The sequence below is a fragment of the Neopsephotus bourkii genome, unplaced genomic scaffold (assembly GCF_033783945.1).
Source record: "Neopsephotus bourkii isolate Nb327-2 ecotype Australia unplaced genomic scaffold, CSIRO-AGI_Nbou_v1 NB_1189, whole genome shotgun sequence".
Taxonomy (NCBI): Eukaryota; Metazoa; Chordata; class Aves; order Psittaciformes; family Psittacidae; genus Neopsephotus; species Neopsephotus bourkii.
The window spans coordinates 293,220-306,683 of NW_026901674.1; the positions used below are offsets into that span (position 1 = coordinate 293,220).

A 13,464-nucleotide genomic window follows, 5' to 3' on the forward strand; every position below is an offset into this window, starting at 1 on the left:
ATTACTTCCTCCTCCTGATTCATTTTAATTAGGATATCAAAGGTGGACTAATCCTGTCTCAGGTTAGAAGATGTATTTGGAGATGAGACAAAACTGTGTTACAAAAGGAGAAAGACTCCGGTACGCAGATGTGAAGGAAAGCCTACTAATTCCAGGAAGAGCCCTGAAAGAAGCAGGCAGAGATGCTGAGCTTGGTTTCAATTGCTACAACAAACAACTCCATAAATAAAGAGGCTCGCTTCCCTCACCTCTCCCTTGGCAGCAGCAGAGAACCAAAAGGCAAACTGTCTCTGCAGGACAATGGTGCTCCAGGGAAATTATTAAACTCAGACTCAGCGACTTTAGTTTAACATTCGAGGATAACCCAGTGTGCAGCCATGTTATCAGGCATGTGAGGGATGATCCCATTTCAACTTTGGCTGTGTCTTCTCTTTCTTTCTCTATTTCCTTCTGTTTAATAGCTCTTTTCTTTCCATTCATCAGTGTTTAGCCAATGAGAAATCATTTCCTGGGATAAAACCAGCACAGCTGCTGGTGGTTGTACTTAATGGGGAGGTATAATTAGAGAGCTGGGGTAGCAGAGTGCTCAACCAGAGGATTGATGGCTATGGTGGGACTGGGGGTTTAGTTCTTTTGCTTAGTGGTTTGTCACCTTTTACCTTTAGTTGTGCAGGATATTAAGGCTTTCATGCTCAATTTGGAGGATTGTTCTGTGTTTTCTTAGGCTTTATTGCTAGCTACCTTATGGAGAGAGCCAGGATGTGACCTGCAAGGAGAGGTGGAGGGAGAAAGGAGATTTCTTCAGGACTTCTGCACTGATGAGCCATCAAGGTAATGCTCTCAAGGTGGTTTGGAGTGATACATAATCTCCTGACCTCCCACCTTATCTGGATTTCCCTCAGTCCTCCAATGTGAAGAACTCTTCCCAGGAAGTTAAGGTTAGTAAGTCCATAAGGTCTGTTGTGGATTTTCTTCCCTCTAAAGAAGACCTGTTGCCCCTGGGATAATGCTGCCCCATCTCTGTAAAAGCAGAGGAAACTCAGAAGTGGACCTGGAGAACCAAGAGAGGAAAGAGCTTAAGAAGCTTTGGGCTGTTCAGTGCCTCTCAAGACATACAGGAAAGAAAGAAGAAACCACAACTGCTTTTTCTACCCCTGGTTGCAAGTGAGAGATGAGGGGTAGCAACTGCACTAATGAAGAGCCCCAGCTAAAGCAATTCACTGGAGAAGTGCAAAATTTGCCCCTGAGGTCCTGGCCAAATGGAAAGGACAGATGCTGCCAGCAGGAGGGATCAGATCCTGGCTGTCACTACAAGGAGGAGAGCTGTGAGTAGCCACAACACCGAGCATCTCTGTCCTGCCACTGCTGGAAAGGTGACACGAGGGCTCCCTGGCCTAATTAATTTAGAGCAGCCTTCATGTAAATCAAGGCTGAAAATACACTGCTTGCCTTAACTTTGAAGTTACAATCAAGGCATGTAGCTATCCATCCAGTGGCTTTTATACCAGGCTCCAGAAGCGCTATCTTAAGGCAAGAGGGTCTCCTCCAGGTTCCTGTTGAGCTGCCTGACACGGGTTGCACATTGGAAGCAGCAGCCTTGGGACCTGCTGCAAGGTTAATTCCCTAATTATTCATCAGAAATCTACTTATGAGGGTGTTTGCAAGAGTGTTTGGGTTAAGGAAAAGCCCAGACAGCTGCTGGCCTCTCTTAGCATCCCTGTACTGATGGATATTTTGCTTTCCTTGGACCATTTTCCTCACTGAGAGGGTTCTGAGGGCAGTGGTTGAGTTGCTGTCTCTGATGACATGAGTTAGTGATGGCCTTGGAAATGCTAGAGAATGGTTGGGTTTGATGATCTTAAAGGCCTTTTCCAACCTGGTTGACTTTATGATTCTATAGAATGGGGATGTGGAACCCCAACCTTGGAGTAATGGGCTGTAACATGCATTTTGAGACAGGGCATGGGGAGTTAATATCTTCCTTACTGTATTTCTCAGCTTTTCACTTTCTCTGAGAACTGCTCATCATTTTGCCTTTTGAACGGTCTAGTGTGATTTCATGTTGTGTTGTGGGAGCAGAGAGATGCTGACCAGAAGCAAGTCTGTGTTCATAGATGTCAGGCATTGGAACTGGAGACTTCTCACCTGACCCCTACAGCACCCTCACACAACAAAGCAAAAGCATGGGTAGTTCTGGGTAATCTGACTTCTCAAACTGTCCTTCAAACCCAAGAAATTAAGTAGGACAGGGCTGGGAGCAAGCTGCTCTCATGGAAGAAGTACCTGTCCTTGGCAGGGGGTTGGGACTCCATGAGCTTTAAGGTCCCTCCCAACTCAAACCAGGCTGGGATTCTAGGATTCATTTTATTTTGCATTTAACTGTAATCACAAGAGTTGACTCCTTCATATTAGTGATACTAGATTAAAAGGCTTCTGCCTGCCCAAATCACGTAACGCATGCTGCTGCCTTATCACATCCACAAAGAGGGAAATCTTCAAGAGCTTGCTTACATTTCAAGTGAAGTTTGAAGTGATGGATCTGTGACAGATGTATCGTGAAGATGGGAGAGCTGAGTGGGAAAGGTGTATGCACAAATAAAATCAGTAGGAAAAAAGTATCGGCATACAAAGCAGGGGAGGGAAAGAACAAGAGAAGCAAAGCAAAGTGAAGGTTTACTGGGATGGGAACGCACAGCAGGTGTTTGGACAGCAAAGAGGAATTAGTAGAGGATTGTATGGCAATCCTTCAGTGAGATGAGGTACTGCTGCAGGCAGAGGAGAGCTAATGAAAAAAGGTAAGGTGCCTTTAAAAATTAAGATGTACAGAATGAGGTTATTGGAAGTAGAGCTGGCCTAAAACTGCAGAGATGGATGGAGAGGCATCAGCAAAGGGGGAAATGGTCGGAGAGAAGGAGAGGAAGTGTATCATGTACTCCCTGTACAGGAAATGATTATCACTTTCAGATAACTTTAATAGTCCAAATCCTCAAGATACTGTTATCAGGAGAAGGAGCTTGAAATACAGCACTAGATAAAAGCAAGTCAGAGCTCTGATACAACTTCTGTAATAGCATCCCACCTCTGTAAGGCGATGCTGAGGAAGTTCAGATTTTGATCTGCTGCTGTGCTGCACTGGGTGTGATCTGATGCTCCACAAGTCAGCAGTTTGACGCTCAGTGTATGGTTTTCACTGCATTTTATATCTAAAGCAAAGCACCTTTATGCATTTACAGTTTTTCTCTGAAAAATACAAGCTGAGGCAGGTGATCTGTCTGTGGTTTGAGGACAGAACGGAGTGTGGTTTGCTCTGATTTGCTATGCAGTGCTTATTTTTCCTGTTTTCCCCATTTGGGAACCAAGCAGTCTGCAAAGGTCTCTTTGAAGCTGTTTTTCTCACTTTTCAGAGTTATTTATGTATCTATGTGGTAAATTAGATATATAATATAGACATAACTTTATAAGTATTAATTATACTCCTTTAAACTATTCTCTGGTACCTCTGCCCTACTGTTTTAGCCTTTGTTTCTTGTCATGCACCTGTCATTTATCTTCCCCTTTCTTATGTGTATGGAGACCCCAGCTATTTTCAAATCTGCTGTATCATCCATTCTTTCTCCCTCACATAGGACATTTGAAGCAATCGCAGAAAATGCATTCTACGAGTTAAAGGTATGGCTCTGTTATTCCTCCTGTTCTGAGCACTGCGCCGGTACCTGGTGGTTGTTTCCATTAGGAAGAGATGATGATGAGAGTTGTGTGGTCCTCTGATGAGCCCCTGTTTGTTTACAGGTCATGTTCACACGCCTGTTTCCCTGAGTGTAGGAGGATTTGAGCTGTAGGAGGCCATTTCCTTGCTCACTGCACCAAACCCCCTCTACTCAATGCTCAGTCCCAGCGATGCTTTCTTAGCTTTATGTCTCGACAGCTCAGCAGCTCTGCTGTGCTCCAGAGGAATGCTTCCTTGCTGCCTTTTCTTGCTGTTTCTCCTTTGTTTTCCCTGCAATGCACAAAACATCCCAAAGCAACCTCAGGAATCTTTGCACAGCGGTGCTCTGTGTGGAGGCTGCTGCTGTTCATGAATTCATCCAGCTACCCCTTTTACTGAGAGAGAATTGAAGAGTACCAGCTTGGGAGGGACCTCAAGCACCATCTGGTCCAGGCAAAGCATGACCTAGACTAGATTTTCCAGCACCTGAATCTTAAACAACTAGTGCTAGAGAATCCACTGCTTCCTTGGGGAAATTATTCCAATGGCTGGTTGTTCTCAGTGTGAAAAATGTTCCTTCTCTACCCAACCAGTATCTCAGCTTGTGCCCATCACCCCTTGTCTTTTCCACGGGACTCCTTGTAAAAAGGGAGTTTCATCCCCCTTCGTAGCCACCCTTTAAATACTGGAACTTGTGTGAATTCTTTTTCTAAAAGGTAGGGTAGTTTCTGAACTATTGAGTTAAACCAGAGTTAATCCAAGCTGCAAGAATAATCTCTGTTTTAATATCTGACTGGGGTTGGCTCCTATTGCACCTTATTACAGGTATCCTCATAATGATGGGGGGGGAAGTGGGTGAGTATTACTCCTTTATTATTCCTAGTTTCTATGGTGTCAGTCTGATGAGCTGCGAGTAGTCGAAAAGATGTCTTCTGAAAACTAACTCATATTGTGGGATCTTCCCTAAGCAAGGTAGAAAATCCCCCTTGCAAATCACAGCTGAGCATGTAATAAATGTCAACTCGGTGTTTGCTTTGCAGTAAAAGGGTGCAAACTCACCCATGAAACTATCAACCGGAGCAATCCACCCTGTGGCAAAAGCTCATAATTCACATCAAGGGTGTAGTTTAAAATAACACAAAAAGCTGAAGATTTGTGGTGGTGGTGGGATGCTGCAAGGTTACAAAGAGAATGGCGAGCTGCTTGTAGCTCACAGCCAAATCCACTCTGATATAGGACTGCCTTACACGTGAATGTGTGCTCTATCAGAGATATTGAAAGCCTCCTCAGGTATTCGGATGCAATTATTCTTCTATCTCCCTTCTTCCCCGGTTTTGGCTGAAATGGCTTCATTACTTTGTAGGTTTTGTGCTGTCTTTTTGAGTAAGAGTTTGACAGCTTTATTAAGGAAGAAACAATCTGAGGAGGCAGGTGTTGCAGCCAGCGCTGAATGTCATGAGGTCAATGATGAGGTTATCCTCAGCTAGTTTTGATGGTGCCATGCTCCTGCCATAGTTTCTGCTGTGGTTGTTCCTGTTCTCAGGAGCCTCCTGTTCAGCATCATATCTTGGGGGGAAAAAAAGAAAAAATAAAGGAAAAAATGCCGGAAAAAAAACAGCACTAAGTAGCTGGTAAGTGAAATGCTCATTTTAAGAAGTGTTTCATGTTTATTGCATAATGAAGAGGAAAAATAGTTCTTTAATTAATATTAACAACTGGGAGAAGATTAGACCCAAAATATCCTATTACCACCTGCTCTAATCCTCCTATAATTGTGTACCAAGCTATCAGGGAAGCACTTAAACCTGGAAAAGTCTTAGTAAGAACCAGAAGGCAATTGTCTGCTTCAGCATCTCCAACAGTTGGACATGGATGTAATCCAGCTACTATTGTCTATTCTGTACTTGAGATGCTCTTCACAGCCCTGCAACAGTTTGGGCTGTTAAACAGAGCCTGTGTGGTGTAGCTGAACACCCAAAATGCAGGAGCTGCCATGGAGGAGGTAATTTATTCTGGTGTGATAAGGATAATATTCTATGGACTTTTGCAGTAGAGAGATATTCTGTTTTCAGATATCTGCCCCTCTGCATTATCCCAGGGATATGTATTCCAGGGATAAAGCATCCCTGGCAGTGTTCAAGGCCAGGTTGGACAGTGCTTGGAGCAGCCTGCTATAGTGGAAGGTGTCCTTCCCTGTGGCAGGGTTTGGAACTGGATAAGCTTTAAGGTTCCTTCCCACACAAACCATTCTAGGAAGAGTACATGTTTCAGCATCATTAAAGTAAGTTAGATCGCTTTGCCTGGAAAATATGGATTTGATTACCACTAGTTTGCATCACTTAAGGTTGGAGAAGGCAAAGCTCTCCAGTGAATTAATTAATGTCACTCAATTTTGACAGACTACTTAAACCAGTTTAGGAGTGCCACAGATGAGTAAACCCATCTAGCAGTTTATGATTGCTTCCGTTGGAATGACCTCCTCAATTCTGACAGCAACTGAAACAGTGCATTAAGGAGAACCACTTAAGGAGCTCCTTAATTAAAGTGCACACAATAGTAAAATGTGTTCAGTTCCTACAAGTAATTGATAGGCAGTTTTAAAGAGAATAAGGATTTTCATGGGAAATTCATACACTTACCTTCATGACTCAATGGAAGATGTTCTATTGTGCCACAGATCTGACCAGCCTTTAGCTTCCGAACTCTTTGGAATTTGCTGTTGTCTTTTTGCAGGATTGGAAGGTATTTTGTTGAAATATTCACAGTTTGTATGTTAAATATTTAAGTATTTATCTCCCATGTTAGCCCTCTAATATATATTTTGCTCTTGCAAGTCTTTCATGTGACAATCTGGCATGAGTTCTGTCCCAGTTAAAATGAACACTAAAAACGTACATACCTGTGAGGATGAGCAGCAGACCTCTAGTCCAAAAGTGATTTTCTTGGCCTAAATAAATGCAATCTATGGGCAATCTTCTATGAAATGTGGATTCTTTCCTTGTCTGTGGTTTAATTGCTTTAAGTGCAGAAAAACTTTAAGATGAACTCTTAGTGTAGTTTGCTTAAGCTAACAGATCCCTCTGCCTTTAACATGCAGAGGATAATTTCACATGCTTTATTTTTACCATAAGGAATTAAAAACTAAATGGCAGTCACCTATGACTTAGAGATGGGAATAGCATTTGCCTTACCCTTAATCACTGTTGTGTTTTCCCGAGTCCCAGTGCATAATCATAGCCATCAACCTCATTGACCTGTTTAAGTTTTAATTTACTAGAGACCTGCTGTTAACGTGACCTCTTGAGAAGCAGCGTCCTTCCTAGCAACAGTTGCGGTCAGATCAGCTTCTGTCATCTCTTCCCTTTTGAATTCTTTATGAGGGTCATGAATTTTGTAGGAAATCAGGCAACAAAATACTGAGAAGTGAAGAAAGCCCCGTGCAAGTTTGTATCTGGGAGTTAATTCATTTACTTGAATTGGGAAGTGGCTAAAGGGAAAACGTGAAAGCCCATAGACTAAACAATGGGATTACTTCTTGTTGCTGGTTGTTATAGGTTAAGAAGGTTACTGTGCCTGTAAGTTTTTATATGAGACCCAGTTCCTGCAGTCAACAAAGTCATGAAATCCTATAGAGCCTTACCAATTTACATGGCACTGCAAAGATAGATAATACAGGCTTTGTACCTTGTAGCAGCCAATGAGACATCTTCTATCTGTTCCAGTGAGGCCAAGATTTCACCCAGGATGGTTTTGAAGAGATTAGATTTAGATTAGGTGTTAGGAAAATTTCTAGCTAAGTTAGATATTTTCAATTCTAATCTATTATAGCTTTAATATTAATTATATATTCTTAATTAGATTAGGTATTGGGAAAATATTAGCAAATTTTAGGTTGGGTATAAGGCAGAAACTCTTCCCTGTGAGGAGGATGCTGAGGTGCTGGCACAGGGTGCCCAAAAAAGTGGTAAATGCTCCAACCCTGGCAGTGTTCAAGGCCAGGTTGGACAGTCTTGGGTGACATGGTCTAGTGTGAAGCATCCCTGTCCATGGCAGGGGAGTTAGAACTGGATGATCTTAAGGTCCTTTCCAACCCATACTGTTCTGTGATCTAATGCTATTTCATTATCTAAGCAATTCTGGAGTTGTAATAGGCAAACAGGGTGGTCTTTTTTATTTTCTCTTTTCTGTGTTTTATCATGTGTATTTCTGTTAGAAATCAGCACAGCCTCTTGGGCTGCAAATCGGCTTGTTTCTGAGCAAACCAGTTAGATCGTTGCACTGGCCATGATTGAGGGCAGAGGAGCCAAGGGATAGGCTCCCTGGGGAGACTGGGCCATCCTTACCCTGATAACTTTGTGGAGAAGGCAACTTGCTAAACATCAACTGAAGAAATGTTATAGGTGGTATAAAGGCTTGCTCCTGATTCACATGTACCACTTGTTTTTCTGCTGACCTCTCTTGTGAGCCCTGAATGAACCCATGAAAATATGAAAGGGAAGGCATTAAATTGATCTAGTCTGAAGTGATCTATTTATTCTAGTGTGGCTGCCAAGCTGAGAATCATGGCCCCATCTGTACTGCAGTACTGGCCAGGCATCTCAGCTCATTGGGATAGGCACTTAACAGAGGCTGAAATGTGGTAACAGTGCCAGAGAATTCACTATCAAAGTAAAAGCTGGGAAATATGGGTGGCTTACAAAAACTGAGAGCAATATGTTATTTAGGTTAGATCTAAGGCAGAAGCTCTTCCCTGTGAGGGTGCTGAGGCGCTGGCACAGGGTGCCCAGAGAAGCTGTGGCTGCCCCATCCCTGGCAGTGCTCAAGGCCAGGTTGGACACAGCGGCTTGGAGCAAGCTGCTCCAGTGGAAGGGGTCCCTGCCCGTGGCAGGGGTTGGAGCTGGAGGAGCTTTAAGGACCCTTCCAATGCAAACCATTCTATGTTACCAGCAGCATCACAAATGCTCTCTTGTAACTTCAGTGCCTTAACTACTGTCAGGGCATTTGGGTTGTTTTCTCTGCAGGTGTTGTAGCAGAATTGTCCTGTAAGAGAGAGTGTTTAAAGGGGAAAATCAGCTTTTGCAGATCTTGTGAGGGGAATTCCTTCAGTCCATTAAGACTGGCATGAATTGCAATTCAGAGCTGAGAGGTGTTTATCCCTGGCAGTGTTCAAAGCCAGGTTGGACGAGGCCTTGGGTGATATGGTTTAGAGTGAGGTGTCCCTGCCCATGGCAGGGGGGTTGGAACTTGATGATCTTAAGGTCCTTTCCAACCCTAACTATTCTATGATTCTATGAAACACAGCAGCAGCCAAGCCTGTGCTGGTATCAGAGGCAGGGATCAACATCTCTGCAATAGTTTGTGTTTGAAGCAGTAGGGAAGAGCAGGCAGTGGAAGGCTGTAAACAGAGGAGTCATTTGGCTGAAGCAATGAGGCAGGAAAATGATCTGCAAAGAAGGATGGCTGTAAGTGAGGTGGGTTGGGATTTGTCAGGGTCAGAGAGATATTTCTAATCGTCCAAGGCAGAGGGTAATCAAGACCAATATGAGCACTTTGCAATGCACAGTTAAAAAGCAAAACTCTTATATTTGTTGTCTAAGAAAGGCTTGTGTGGGAAAAGCACAGGATTTGACTAGAACTCCAGTGGAGCTTACATCAAATTATGTGAACTAATGGTAGGACTTGTCTCTTCGTAAACTGAGGTAAAACTGCTTCTGGGAGGAAAAGACCATATTAAATGGTTGCATCTATGTAAGAGATCTTAGCATCATCTTCCTCTCCTTATTCTCATATCAAGAGTCTCATCTTTAGATTCTTTAAAAACTGTTGATGATGAAGATATTATCCAAGTCCAGCACTACTGCTCATCAGGACTCATGAACACAGCCAGTTACTGGATATAGTTCTATTTTACTCCTTTAATCCAATTAATAGTAAATGGTTTAGTAGCAATTAAATAGCTTTTGTTTAAATTTTAAAGATATTTGGGAGACAAATATTTGAGGAAATAGAGGTTATTACAGGCACTTTCTCAGTTCGGATACTTGGCACATCAGTTTATTATTCTATTTACTGTGAGAAACTGAAATGAGTGAAAAAGCAAACTCTGCTGCTTTGTACAAATTGCCCATGAAGCAAATAATTAAGTGGTGGCTGTAGCTGGTGTACAGAAGAGCTGTTCTGTGCAGCTGATTGCTACAGCCCAGGCTGTGCAGTACAAACAGTTCTTCATAACAGCCTCTGCTGCAATAGCAAAGTATAATGAAGAATTTAGGTGGCATTATTTTTTAATAACAAAAAGAAAGGGATGGTTCACTCCAAGTCTTAAGGACACTTTAACAAAGCCTTTATTTTCTCTCTTGTATCTGAGTATGATCATATCGTAAAACATAATGATGGCCTATAGTACATAACACTGTCCTTTAGCACAGTCCACAGTGCATTTAACATGAGATGTCCTCCCTTATTCTTTGTCTCCCTCCAGCAATTCCATTGGGTCTTCCTTGGCCATCAAGGCCTCTGGATGAGGCATTGGGCATTCATCTCTCCCATGCTGCTGATCTCAAGGTCCTACTTCTGCAGCTGAAGGCAACTGCAGTGTCTCTTGACTCTTATCTACCACCAGCTCTGGAGTCTTGCTCCTTAGCTGAGGTGCTGGTGATTAATGATTTATTCAATAAGTATTAAACACAGAATGAGAGCCCATAAGGGCAGGCATTTTGGAGGGATTGGAACTAGGTGATCTTTAAGGTCCCGTCTAACCCAAGCGTTCTGTGGTGTCTTGAGGTGGCTACAAAAGGCTGTAGGAATTTAGGCCCTGCAGGTGCATCTCCTGATGGGAATTCTGAGCATGTTCATCCCTTGGAAACCTCTGCCTGTTTGCTTGTGATGAAGGGGGTTTGTGAGAGACCCAAAACTGGATTACAGCCAAAGGGGCTCTGACCTGGATTGAGCAAAACGCTGGGTCTCTTTGTTTCCCACTGATTTTAATGCAGTTGAATGTGCTCAGTATTTTGCAATGCCATTTTCTACTGCAGGGGAAAACAAAATGTTAATTATGCTTTGTACAAATATTTAGCCACTTTATGTAAAGCATGCTAAATGTGAGCCAGAAAACTACCCCCTCATTCCACTTATTAGTGTTTTTCCCTGACTTCCTAACTTCAATTATTTTCTCATCATTGCACTGTTCTTCTTTAATGCATGGATTGCACGTCAGAACAGAAAATATGTTCTTGTTTGGTCAAGGGAAAAATTGTGCAAGTCCTTCTATTGCATGTCTTTATAAGCAAAGCAACTTGCTTTCTAAAGTGTCTTCATCCATATTGCAAACACAGAAGAATCATACAAAACCAGTACAAATGTATTTCTTAACAGCTAATATTCTTTCCCTTGACTCCATGCTGATGCACAAACCCCCTTGCTCTTAAGTTTATATTATGCTTCAATCAGGTTGTTATAAAATCACCTGTGACTTTGTTAATCTTGCAGAAATAATCTTAGATTTATGAGCATGGTGGCTGAAAAAAATAGTGGTTTATGTTTGTTTAAACTGCTTGTTTTCCTAAATGAAGTGCTTAAACTAATGAAACATATTTTGGGGGATGCCTCAGCTTTAGCCTAATAAATGAGAGGCACGGAAGTTACACACAGCTACTTCCATATTGCCCATAAATCTGCATTTATTACAACTGTAAGCTCTGGATTGTAGCTTTGACTCCCATTTCCTTGTGAACTACATAGGCTCTTACTGATGCTAGATATTTGAATAAGAGTAATTTTGAAGTTTGGTTTTGATTGCTTCTAATAGTGAATTATGCTAAAGATGCTATAGTCATTATCTTAAAAACTATTTAATTAAGTGTAAGTATCCAGCTGTGTGTATTTTCAAAGATCCAAAATGCTCTAAGATCTTGAACAGAAAAGCTATATATATATATATACACACATGTATGTGTATCTCAGGGTTTGTAAAAACCTTCCCTCCTCAGTTTAATTTCCTTATTTTGGGGTGTTTCATCTGTAGTCTTAATAATTGGTTTGGTCTCTATTTTTTTCTGTGTAATTTGAATTTTTGAAATAATAAGCAGAAATTAGGCTGCTTATAGAAAGAAGTCTATGACTCGGGTAGCAGGATCAGTATGCAAAGCAGCCTGGGCAGAGATATGAAGAGGGACTTGAATCCTGTTCTGCCCTGGCTACCAAAGAAGAATGAATCTAATATGCTGCCGTTCTTCTATTCACTGCTCCCAAATGTGGGCTGTTTGTATCTCTTGATTTCTCTTCTTCAGTCTATAACATTCCCAATTACCTTTCTTCCCTTCTGAGACATCGCTGTCCTCCTCCCATTTTCCCTCCAGTCCCTATCTTGGCACCAGATTGATATTAGATCCCTATCCAAGTCACTCCTCTCACTGTAAAGTTTTCTCCCCAGTTATTCCCTGTCTGAACCTCCTTCGTTCCCTGCCCACCTTTTAACTCATGTCTTCCCTCTTGAGTTTCTCATTTGTCAGTGTATTTAAACTTTCCCTTCCTGCCAGTCCCTGAGATGAGCCTATCTTTAACCTTCCTTCCCCTACCTAATTATGGAGGAAACCTCTCAGTTGCCCCTCTTTTGTTCCATACAAGTGGCATCCAGCATCTTAACTTGGCCAGTCCCTGTTCCCCTCTTATACACGTACATGAATCTGTGCCCCCTTGGATGTGTGAATCCTCAGCCGCTTACACAAACCAGCAAGAGTTCAGCTAAGGCTTCTGCCCAGAATTCGAGCATGCCTCTGAGTTAATGATGTGAGCTAAAGCATCAGCATTAACTTGGAATTTTCTGGCTTTTGACTTTTCTTTTCACAGCTTGACGTTTTTGTAATGCTTTGTTTTTCTAGGACTTCAAAAAAAAACCAGATGGGGAGCAATGTCACAGCAGAATGCATAAAACCCTGGCTTTGGCAGGGCTGTCACCCCAGCTCCACAGCTCTCCAGGGCTGGTCAATGCTGTTGTCCTTGGGCACCCTGAAGCATTGCACATCCTGGTGCAAAATGCCAAAACAGCCACCATTTGGTGTCTGATCCTGAAGCCACCTTGGGTAGGTGACAGCCATAGACAGGCTGGGGACATGTGGCCTGCCAGTGGTGCCAAGGAACAACAAATGAAAGCCAAATAGCTGAGGTGACAGGCTGAAAGATGGCCAAGAGGGAGGGTTCAGCTCATGGGCAGAGCACAGAATCGATTCATTAACCTCTCAGGTGCATCTCACTGGTTTTCTGCAATACCTTGACAGAAACCAGATACTACAGAGATACCTAATTTAAAGGTATCAATAGGCAGTTGCACTCCAGTCTCCTGAATCCCAAATCTTTTCTGCAGTCACACAATCACCCTGTCTCTCCCCAGCTACGCAATATGCTTGATCTGTGGGATATTATGTATGTCTTCCTTGAGCTGTGACAGTCTGGGTCTGTGCAGACCATTTCCAAGCTATGATGCAGCTTAGTATATTCTAGGAACGACTTCAAGTAATTACATGGATGCAGCTTTGCACAAAGGTAGTTTTTTTTTATGAGCAGTGGAGATTTATTGAAGGGTTGTAGCTCTGATTGTCACCACTGGATCACTACACACCGTATCTCAGTTATCAGGAGGCTCCATAGCTCCTCCATATCCACATCCTATCCCAGCTGCTTAGAGGAAACAGAATTAATTGCTTGTTTTGAACTGCATGCCAGCATTTTGATGCTTAAAATAGGATGGAATCAATTTGATC

General features: G+C 42.5%; 1 protein-coding gene across 1 annotated transcript in view; it reads left to right on the plus strand.

Annotated features, from left to right (window-relative positions):
- Positions 1-663: 663 nt before the first annotated feature.
- CUNH10orf90 (chromosome unknown C10orf90 homolog) overlaps positions 664-13,464 on the plus strand; it is an 88,213-nt gene continuing 75,412 nt past the window's right edge. Inside the window, exon 1 of the mRNA XM_061364089.1 lies at positions 664-831. Within this exon, the coding sequence (XP_061220073.1) occupies positions 819-831 (13 nt within the window). The 5' untranslated portion in view covers positions 664-818. The remainder of the gene's footprint in view (positions 832-13,464) is intronic.